Raw genomic sequence first — 11,380 nt, forward strand, 5'->3', positions numbered from 1 at the left:
TGAATGTAAACTCCTGTGTGGTGCAGTTCATTTTAAAACAGAAGAAATTGCTGGAACCTCCCCCCGCCCCTGACACACACACAAACAGCTTCCTTGCCTGGCTGTTCCTAAACCCAAAATACAAAGACTGGCTTCAGCCCTGCTTCACAAAATGCTAGCAAAATTAAACCTTTTTGCTGCACCTATGAGCAAGAAGGTAACCAGTGCGTAGCCCGGCGCTCGCAACAGCTCCCACCATTGGATTCTGCATCAGATCCACTAAGGGTTGTTCCCGTTAGACAGTAGCACGTTTCAGTAATCTACTCTTGAGGTTATGAAGTCAGGAACTGCTATGGTGAAGCCCATGTCAGAGATGAATGGTTGTAGCTTCTAGGCCAAATATAGATGCAAAACAGACATTTTCTGCTAACGCTATTGCTTGGAAGCCTATAACAAATGCTGAATCCAGTACAGCATCAGCATTATTGGAAAACTTGGGCATACACTTTTAATGCAGAGTACTGCTGCTGCCCAGACGTATTCCTTCACTTTCCCATTCATTGCCTGTCGTTTTTGTTTCTGTTTTCCAGGCTATTTATGTGACAAAAAGAGGCCTGTCCCAAGCATGCCTCCTCATGGCATGGCATGCCGTTCCCTCCGACTTCTCCCACCAATGTGTTCAGAGCCCAGAGTGCTGACAGTTCCCATTCCTGGGGGTCTATTTAGGCCTTGTCTACACTTGCACTCCCACCCTCGTTGCTCTAATCTACGCAACTTCAGCTACACAAATAGCGTAGCTGAAGTCGATGTACTTACCATGATGTCTTCTATGCAGTAAGGTCAATGGGGGCGGCTCTCCTGCTGACTCCAGCTTCTCTTCTCATCCTGAAGGAGTACCAGAGTCAGTGGGAGAGCGCTCGGAGATCAATTTATCGTGTCTAAGCAGACATGATAAATTGACTGCTGGTGGATCTATCACTATAGTGTAGATCCACCTCATAGTGAAGACAAGCCCTTAATAACCCTTAGGGGATACAATCTACTTAGTCTCTTTCAGGTGCAAACCTTTCCCTCTGGAAGTTTCCAATTTCACTGTCAACCCAGGGCTTCAGGTTCTGGGTTCATTGAGCCTGGGGGCTCTGTCAGTCCCATTGTGACCCCTGTTTCCTTTTCCCCCAATCTCTTCTTGTCCTAGTCTTGGCCTCACAGCTTCAGCATCCCTTTGGCTAAGGCCTGGGTTTGCTAACTGGGGGTTGCAATCCCTCAGGGATCATGAGGTCATTACGTGAGGGTCACAAGCTCTCAGCCCGGTGTGTGGCAGGGCTCCGGCTGTCATGGCTGACAGCCAAGTTCCATTAGCCCACCTCCACTCCTGCTTCTCTTCCAGCATTTAAAATAATGTTAATTATAAACCTGTGTTTTTATTTATAAGGTGGGGAATCACATTCAGAGACTTGCTGTGTGAATGGGGTCACCAGTGCAGAAAGTGTGAGAACTACTGGGGTAAGGGATCTCACTGCCCTCTTTCGTGGGCTGTGCACTGTGCATTTTAATATGGCTAAATGGAAATGTATACATTTAGGAACAAAGAGTGCTGACCATGCTTAGAGAATGGGGAAATCTATCCAGGGAAGCAGCGACTTTGAAAAAACGATTTGGGGGTCATGGTGGCTAAACAGTGAAACATGAGCTTCCAGTATGTTGCTGTTGCCAAAAGAGCTCATGTGATTTTTAGGATGCATAAACAGAGGATTCTCGAGTAGGCATAGGAAGGTTATTTTATCTCTGTATTTGGCAGTGCTATAGAATCCTGTGTCCAGTTTCAGTGCCTGCAATTCAAGAAGGATGTTGATCAATTGCAGAGGGTTCAGCTATGAGAATGATTAACAAATTAGAAAATGTCTTATAGCAACAGATTACTTACCGATCTCTGTCTATTTAGCTTGAAGGTTAAGGGGTGACTTGATTACAGTCTATAAGTACCTACATAGGGAACAAATATTTAATAATGGCTCCTGAATCTATCAGAGAAAGGTCCACATTATCTAATAGTTGGAAGTTGAAACTAGACAAATTCAGACCGGAAATGGGGCATAATATTTTTTTAACAATGAAAGTAATTAATCATTGGAACAATTTACCCAGGGTCATGGTGGATTCCTCATCACTGACCATTTTAAAACCAAGCTTGGATATTTTTTTTAAATATCTGCTCTAGGAATTATTTGAGAGAAGCTTTATGACCTCTAAGAACAACGAGGAGTCCTGTGGCACCTTAGGGTACATCTACATAGCAGCATTATTTCTAAATAATTGAAATTATTTCTAAATAACAGTGTGTGCGTCTACACAGCAAGCTGTTATTTCAAAATAATGTCAAACTGGAGGACTTCTTACTTCAACTCCCGTAACCCTCATTTCACGAGGAGTAAGGGAAGTCAAAGGAAGAACGTTCTTCCTTCGAATTCCTGCTGTGTAGAGAGCGCCAAATACCAAAATAAGCTATTTCAACTTCAGCTACACAATTGACATAGCTGAAGTTGTGTATTCAGCTTTTGCCCTGCAGTATAGACATGCCATTCAGGTCTGTCTACACTACAAAGTTAATTCGAACTAACAGCCATTAGTTCAAATTAATTTTAATAGGGGCTACACATACAAACTGCTAGTTCGAATATAAATCAAACTAGCGGAGCGCTTAATTCGAACTAGGTAAACCTCATTCTACAAGGAGTAACACCTAGTTCGAATTAAGTAGTTCGAATTAAGGGCTGTGTAGCCACTTAATTCGAACTAGTTGGAGGCTAGCCCTTCCCTGGTTGCCCTGATGGCCACTCTGGGCCAAACCAGGGAAACTCTTCTGCTCCCCTCCTGGCCCTGGAGCCCTTAAAGGGGCACTGTCTGGCTACAGTGCTTGTGCCAGTTGCAAGCCTGCCAGCACCCAGCCAGCAGACCCTGCACCTGGCACAGCATGAGCCAGCCACCCACTGCCACCCAGCCCTCCGCCTCTTCCCAGGACCAGGCTGGCGGCTCACAGGAGCCTGACCGGGGCTGCAAGAGGCAGGCACCTGCCTGGTCTGCGGAGATCGTGGACCTCATCCAGGTTTGGGGGGAGGCCTCCAATGTCCACAATCTCTGCACTAGCCACAGGAAAGCAGCCGTCTAGGGCAGGATAGCTGCCAGCCTGGCCACCAAAGGCCACATGCGAACCCAGAAAGCAGATTTGCATGAAAATCAAGTTGATCTAGTGAGGGCCGACAGAGGGATGCAGTCTGGAGGAAGCCCTGGTGCATTGTTGTATTGTTTCACAAAAATGGGCAAATGGTGTCTATTGTTTTGAATATTTAATTCATATTTTAGCTGTACTTCCTACCTCCTCAAAAAGAAGCTTCTTGATTTTTCACACTTGCTATCTGGTCATCCTCGATGGGGCATAGGTACTGCTGAGTCCCCACATCACAAAAGGAGGGAGCTGTCCAGGAAGGGAGAGGATTTTGAGCTGATTTGATGGAGAACTAGGCTTTTCCTCTCACAAGGGAGCAACAGGGCTGTAGATGACTTCTCCTGTTGCTTGTTTGATCAATGTCTGTGAGAAGCTATTCCTCCTGTGTTACACTTGGGCCACAAGAGGCTTGATTCTTAGCCTATGGTAGCTGGCAAGTCCTGTGGTAGTAAGCGCCCAGCACACAGTGGCAGAGCTGTCCCAGTACCCCAGATATTTTTAAAAAATCTTTTCCCTGTAAGAATTTTTCTTTAAACCCTTTTTTATTTCATTTAAAGTCCAGTTGTGCCACAACATTAACAATCCCCACAAACCAAATCAGAAAACACAGCGAGTCTTTGTGGCCTTTCTCCTGTTTGTCCCTGGGTGCTAGAGCAGTGGGGGGTTGGGAATCTCACACGCCATATGTGCTATAATTACCTAGTTTAATGTTACTGTATTTAAACACAGGCAGGGATTATGCAGCAGACTCCCTGGTGGGGGAGCAGCTTTAATTTTGTCCATTCCACCTTTAAATCATTAAGGCAGGACAGGTCAAACAGACGGAAGTGCAAAGAGTGAGTTATTTCTTTGCTTGCCCGGACTATTTGCAGACGTCGGGGTTAGGCTAGTTGAGGTTTAACTTTTTTCTGTCTGCATCACTTCCCTATCTCGAAATTCAGTATCTACCACTTTTCTTGATTAAAAAAAAGATTAAATGGGTATTTTAATCCAGAAAAGGCTTAGGGGAGATCAGTGCAGCCAGCATGTCTGGAGAGATCCCCTGAATGAAACAGAGCGGGTCTCATTTCCAGTGCATATAATGCTTGCACTTGGCGTGCTGTTTCAGAATAAGTGTGCAGTGAATATTCATCATGCCAGCCAGAGGCAGTCACTGCAGCATACGCAAAGGAGGCAGGGAGGAGAAAAATCAGGTTAAGGACTGGCTTGCTCTGTGATTTGCTTCCTGCTTGTTCCATGATCTCCATTTTAAATAAATGCATTTAATTAATCACGGTGTGGTTATACTGACCGGAGGGCAAGGGGGGGTCTGTCACTAGGGATGGGGCTATTCCTAGACTCACAAAGTCTATAGCGTGCATGTGTTGTTGGCTAGAAAAATCAGACAGTTCTAAAGAATTTCCTTTGAAAAGAATAAGAATAGATGGCTTGGTTGGAAGCTTTTATCTGAATGGCCTCTTGGATTCACAAGCTACTGAAACCTCACACACAGGGACAAAAGGATGAATGGGAAGAAGAGGATCAGAGTGGAAGCAAGCTGCTGTCTCGGCTGAGTATGTCACATCGTCACAAATATCTCTGCCTAGAGCTAGAGCTACCCAGAAATGCTTCTCCCTCCCTTTAGCAGGGGCACAGCTGCTCTCATGCAAAATTCAGCCTTCTTCTGACAAAGGTTCTTTAAGAAAGCACCAGAGACAGAGGAGGCAAAAACAAAGCACGACACTCATAATATATAGACAGTTGTCATTATGGAAAGTAAGCACCACCTGTTCTTAGCAAACACCAGATTTTAGCTGCAGAGCTATGCAGAGAGCGCAAGTATGCACAGGCCCCGAAAAAGAAAAGAAAAGGTCAGTGAGAAAAACAATCCTCTGCGTCCTGGGCCCGGTCTTGATAGGAGCATTGATTTGCTGGCTGAGAGACACCATGTTTCGTGCTCTGTTAGCAGGCCGTCTGCCCTGCACTTAGAAGACGTCTCAATTCCAGACTATTTTAACCCATCACTCTGCATGTCAGCTTTGTTCTGCTTCCGCATCATTTGAAATAGAGTACAGACCAGTGAAATCCAACCCCTCCATTGAGTGAATGCACAAATACAGCCTTCCAAAAGAGCCGTGTAAATCTGGGTGATGGACATTTACCTAGGAGTCTTTCATCAAAAGATTGCCAATCCCGCAAACTTCACAGGGGTCAGTCGTTTTGCTCATTTTCGAAATGCAGCCTGTCGGGGATGGAATGACACTGTTCTTTAAACAATTCAATCCTGACCACAACCTTATTTAACTGAACCTACAGGGGGAAGCTAGGGCTGCTGAAAGGTGTCCATGCTGTAATTTCTAACACATGCTTCTTGCAAACAGTAGCCTAGGATTTTTTTATGCCTACTACTGTTCATTAGTTTACTTTTATATTTTGGTTTTAAAAAAAATAAATCCGGCCTGTTCAGCTGCGCAGTATCTCTTACGGCTATGGATGTGGTTCCACCTTAAGTAAGAGCTCTGCGGAGATGCTTGCATTTGTCTCGGAGCCTGTGGGCGGTGGCTGAGGAGGTCAAAAAGGCATCTTCCATTTTAGAACGCAGACACTCACACACATCTGCAGTGGCAGGGTCCAGGAACTGCAGCTGCAGCCTGAATTTAGTTTCTGTTTTGTGCCTATGTTTTAACAATAAATCGCTTGGTCATTGAATATAAGGATTCATCGAGAAGAAAGGAAGTACTACCTACCTAGCACACTCCACTTCAGGGAATGCCTAAGTGCTGGCAAAAACGGGCCAGTCCTGTTTTTCTTTGTGATGACCTCCAACAAGATCATATACAGCTGTAGGGTGCAGAGAAAAGAAGTGTAACACTTTAAATGAAGTGTGATAAATATAGTTTGGGGGCGGTTAGCTTTGTTTAGTCAGTTTTTATAAGTTCAATAAACAGCTTAAAAGCATGTATTAAGCCCCAGAAAATACGCAAGAGCCCAACTTATCCTGTTAAGTGTAACATTATATCTAAATGGAGTGTTTTTGTGTGAGACATTCTTGTTGATCAGACAGTAAATAAGTCTGAATAGAGGCTTTAGAAGCTGAGGGGTAGCTGACATTTATCCCTGATCTGAAATGCCTGAACATGAAGTGGTAGTAAACTGAACTGTGACCTTCCTGCCTGACATTCCAGATACAAACAGTGTTGTCAGGTAAATCAAGCAGAAGTGAAATTTCTTGAAAAGGCTGCTGAAGCCCTGCTACTAGGAAATGATGGATATTAACCTATTAAGTTCCAGCTGTAACGGTCTCCCTTCTGTGAGTTCCTCAGCCCCCTGTAAGGATAATTAGTTTCCTTTGGCTTAGTGAGTATTAAGGAGTATTAATATGCTTAGTTTACAGGGGCAACAAATGTATTCAAGGGCTGTGATAAAGACAGAAAAGAGTAGGCAAGCCCCTTAGTCTTGGTGCTCACAGAATCCTGATTCCAGGGTAGATATTTGCTAAATGTGGTTTAAATTACTCACTTAATCTGGTGGGTAGATTGGTGTTAGCTGAACCAGCTTAAAGGGACACTCTCCTGTTTTGCAGTAGATTTGAGTGGTACAAACAGAAAACATGTCTGTCGGCTCAGTGGCATTGTTTAACACTTTCAGGCAATGCAGGGCCCCCTCATTCTGCTATAGGAAATAACCCTTTGCACTGCAGGAAGGGATCTGAAATGGCCCCTGCAGAATGTCGAGATCCCAGTGTCAAGTCTCTGATCAACATAAAGCAGCTGTCGTGGGTCCTCGTTCTGGTAAAGGGACATGTCGCAGACAGGAGGAGCATGGGCGGAGTACACCGTGTGCTCCATTTGCTTTGCTGGGATTGTTACACTCCTCTATGGACCGCAAGTCAACATATGTCGTATAAACCTTGGGAGCGATTCTTCAGTGCACTAGGGCAGGCATCTGACACAAGCCAGAACTGGGAGGTGCAAAAGTGGCATAAGGTCACCTCTGTCTCTCTCTGCCCCATTTGTATGCTGAACGGAGGAAAAGAGAGTCTGTGCCAGAGTTGTTTGGCAGGCGTGCTGAAAAGGAGCAAACATTTCTTTGTCAAAGCTTGATAAGGGTGGAACAAAAGGGGTCACATTTGCTGAGTACAAGAAGAGAGAGGATCAATTCCTGATTTTGAAGTAGGCCAAGACACATGCTGTTCAGTTCTTTAATTTATTATTTCAAGGAAATGGTGGGGGGGGGGGGCGGACGACGACTAAATGTACACACAGCCCCAGGCAAGAAACGGAATTAAGATGGAGTGAATGCTGAAAATACACAGTGGTGTCTTGGGTGTTAAATGACTTGCCAGAACGCTGCTACAGGTTGAACTTCTCTGTCCAGGACTCCCTGGTCCATGGTCCGGCAGGATCACAGCTGTTTGCTGGACCAGAGAGCTCCAGCCGCAGAGGTTGAGTGTGGCTGGGATGGGGGAGGGGAGGAGTACCCTGCGGGTAGAGAGCCCTGGGAGCAGCTTCTGCCCAGCTGCTTCCAGGGTTCCCTAATGCTGGTCTCCCCTGCAGCATCAGCTGCTCCTGGGTCTCCCTGTCCATTCCCCCACGGGGAACCCCAGGAACAGCAGCTGCTGTCATGGGGACTGGGGCAGGGAGCAGAGCCCTGGGAGAGGGCTGGGGGCAGCAGACCCAGGCAAGTGAGCCAGGAGAGGTTAGGCCTCCAGGTTCTCCCAGGGCAACAGCCAAGAAGGGAGCCCTGAGAGAGCCCGGACGCCTGACCTCCCCTGGTCCAGTAGATTCCCTTGTTCACGACCGCTCAGGTCCCGAGGGTGCCGGATCAGGGAGATTCAACCTGTATTGTCAAAAACAAACATGGAAAGTCAAAATTAATATAACACCTACAACCCTTCTGCCAGACAGAGTTGGCAGGAATAAGGGCGAGGTTCAGTATTCGGGGGATCCTTTTCAACAACACAACACCGAAACTGGCTGGAACCTCCACCCAGTGACCTGGGACAATTACACATCACCCCTGCGTGCCTCTCCAAGGCAGTTCTTCCCCTCTCAGAAACAGAGTTGGACTGTAGCAAAAAAGAAAAAAAAAAGGAGGGAAGTAACTCAGCATTCATTTGCGAAAATGCTTCAACTAGGGTTCATAAACATAACCCATGAACCCCAAAGTTCGTTTAATGTACCCACCCCTTCTCTGCACCTCACTTACAGTTGCTGACCTTGGTCAGTGCAGCCCCAGATTTCAGAATTCATCTGCAGAGTTCACCTCCTAAGGAAACTCACCAATAGTTTTCCAGTCTAGGAAATCACTGAAATATTTACTTGCCTCTCCAAATCTCTCTGCCACTTCACCCCCCAATTTGACACCCTCATTCCCAACTTTGCATTCCAACAGTGCAGTGAAGACTTTCACTTTCCCAAAGCATTCTAGAGGAGTAGCCACACTTGTCTTTAAAAGGGAAAAAGGCTATGGAGAAGACTGTCCACAGTTTTGAAGGCCAGATTCTGAGTCTGGTTTAAAAGAATCCCTTAGGGACCAAAAGCGTTCCCCATGCCTGCCATGTAAACTGATTTATCATGTAAGATTTTAATGTTTGGGTGTTTTTGTACTTTTTCAGAACCCGAGGCAGGAGAGGTGTCCCCCCCAGTGGGAGCTGGTGTGAACAGCAACAGCTGGACCTTTAAATATGGACCTGGCAATCCCAAACAAGCTGGTCCCGGTGAGTTGCCAGACAAATTCATTATCCCGGGATCTCCTGCGATCATCTCCATCCGGCAGGAACCACCAAACAGCCAAATTGACAAAAGTGACTTCATAACCTTTGGCAAGAAGGAGGAGACCAAGAAAAAGAAGAAAAAGAAGAAGGGAAACAAGACTCAGGAGAAAAAAGAAAAGGGGAACAGCACCACTGACAACAGTGACCAGTGAGGGGTTTATACTGTCAGAACCCACTTAGCCATTTTTTTAATATTGGCAGATCTCTCCTATGTAGCAACTCCCAACTTCTTCCTACTGTTAACACATTTCCTGTATGTATAGACTTCAGCAATCAGCAGGAAGTTCACAGTGTCCGTCTAGATTGCTTAACAGGTTTTGTCTTGAAAGCTTTATTAAGTCTGGTGTTAACTTTTTTTCTCCACTCTGGCTTGTTTTCAGACTCTAAAAAGCAGACACAAGTTTCCTTTCTCCTACGCCGAAAAGGAGAATCTTCACAGTACAGCCAGTGAGAGGTTGGACTCTCTGCATTGTGATTCCTGTGATCCTGTCTTGATGACACTTGCAGGACAAGTTTAAAAGTTTTGATATTGTGCACCCTGTGTCTGATTGGAAACATTTGTGTGCAGGTGTCAGCTAGGTGATATAAGATCAGATTATAAAATGCAAGCAGAGCTGGTAAATTATGAACAACAAAGGAAACACCTAATGAACGTAGTGTTCCGATGTTCAGGATGGGGCGGAAATGTCTCCAAGGAAATTACCAGATTTTTCAAATCTAGAGACTAGATGTGTGGAATACTGAGTCTTTTGCATGACATACTGTCCATGCTCCAGCAAAGAAAAGCTCACATTTACAGCTCTGTAAGATACCAGACAGTATAACTCTCACAAGCCATTGACTATATTGTCATAAATAAGTCCTGATTATCCTAGCTAGGATGCCCCTGACGTGGGACAGCAGGGATGGGCTCACATCTCAGGAATGTCACTGTGATGTTTCCTTTACATCCCTGTTTCCACTCTGTTCAGCATTTTTTGCACTTAATGTCTCTGAAAAGGTCAGAGTATTTTCCACAATGCATATGCAAAAGCGAGAAAAAAGAAACACATTATCTATGCTATTTGTTATTTGATATATTTATTTATAAAGAAAATATAGCTGTAAATGTTAAAGAAATATGATGCCCTTTAACCCAAACAGAAGTCAATCAACAGCCATTAGAAATTATAATTGCTGCTATTAAAGTGCTTTAGAGAAATTGCCAGAAACATCCGTATTATATCGGCCACTTGCCAATCACAGCTTTATTCTGTCGGGTCACTCGGGCACTGCCTCTTGCATGTATTAATAAATACAAGAATATAATTTTGCATTAATCTGCACTTTGAATAGACAACATTTGCAAACAAACTGTCCTAATATAAGGAAGCAGAAGCAAACTGTTTTTCACACAACCAGATCTACTAATCTGCTAGCTCTTTGCAGTGTCTCGGTGTTACCTCCCAACCAACCTTTTTTGGTTTTAGTTTTACTTTTCTATGAGGTTATGAATTGCTGACCCTACTAACACTCATATGTAAAATTCAAGTACTGTATGTATGCTGTATGCTTACAAGAATCCTGAAATATTTATTCTGTGCTTGTGTATGTGAATGTCAATGGAACTATTACCTAGACTGGACTTTAAGCTTTATTGTTGAATGTAAATCCATTCTTTCTTTTTGTACACTTGTGGAAAAGTGGAGTAGTGTTAATTTTTTAAGCCACTGTTGGTTATCAGTTTTTGTGTATGAAACACAAGTAAAATATCTTTCTTAAATCAAGAAATCGGCGACTCAAGGGCTTTTATTCATATATGATTAAAGCAACAGTGCTGTGAATTGCTAAAAGCTAAGACTACAACTGGTGTACTGATTGTATCATTTGTTGGGTTTGTCACATGAATAAAAAATTAATCACAAATGATTGCATGATTTAAAAATTAATTGAAATTAATCCCGTGATTAATGGTGTTGCTAAACAATAATAGAATTATATTTATTTAAATATTTTGGATGTTTTATAAATTTTCAAGTGTATTGATTTTGGATCAATTATAACACAATGCAAAGTGTACAGTGCCCACTTTATATTTATTTTTATTACAAATATGTGCACTGTAAAATGCAAAAGAAATGGTATTTTTCAATTCACCTTATTCAAGTACTGTAGTGCAGTCTTATTATCATGAAAGTTGAACTTACAAATGTAAACTTATGTACAGAAAATAACTGCATTCAGATATAAAACAATATAAAGCCTGAATGTACATCTTCTGGAACGGAGGCTGAAGCATGAAGGGGCTTATGAATATTTAGCATATTTGGCATATAAACCTCTTGCAATGCCAGCTATAACAGTGCCATGTGAATGCCTGTTCTCACTTACAGGTGACATTGTAAATAAGAAGCAGGCAGCATTATCTCCTATAAATGTAAAAA

The 11,380-nt window shown here is 43.8% G+C and overlaps 1 protein-coding gene across 11 annotated transcripts in view; it reads left to right on the forward strand.

Annotated features, from left to right (window-relative positions):
• Nucleotides 1-10,935, forward strand: part of LOC102444260 (protocadherin alpha-C2) — a 178,581-nt gene extending 167,646 nt beyond the window's left edge. For 3 of the 11 annotated variants that reach the window (XM_014579524.4, XM_075900040.2, XM_006135097.5), the window contains exon 4: nt 8,799-10,930. In XM_014579524.4, the coding sequence (XP_014435010.3) occupies nt 8,799-9,109 (311 nt within the window). In that variant the 3' untranslated portion in view covers nt 9,110-10,930. Of the gene's footprint in view, nt 1-8,798 lie in introns of all 11 variants that reach the window. The other 8 variants (XM_089769581.1, XM_006135096.5, XM_075900037.2 and 5 more) reach the window with 7 other exon arrangements.
• The last annotated feature ends 445 nt before the right edge of the window (nt 10,936-11,380 follow it).

The sequence above is a fragment of the Pelodiscus sinensis genome, chromosome 16 (assembly GCF_052426305.1).
Source record: "Pelodiscus sinensis isolate ZL-2025 chromosome 16, ASM5242630v1, whole genome shotgun sequence".
Lineage (NCBI taxonomy): Eukaryota > Metazoa > Chordata > Testudines > Trionychidae > Pelodiscus > Pelodiscus sinensis.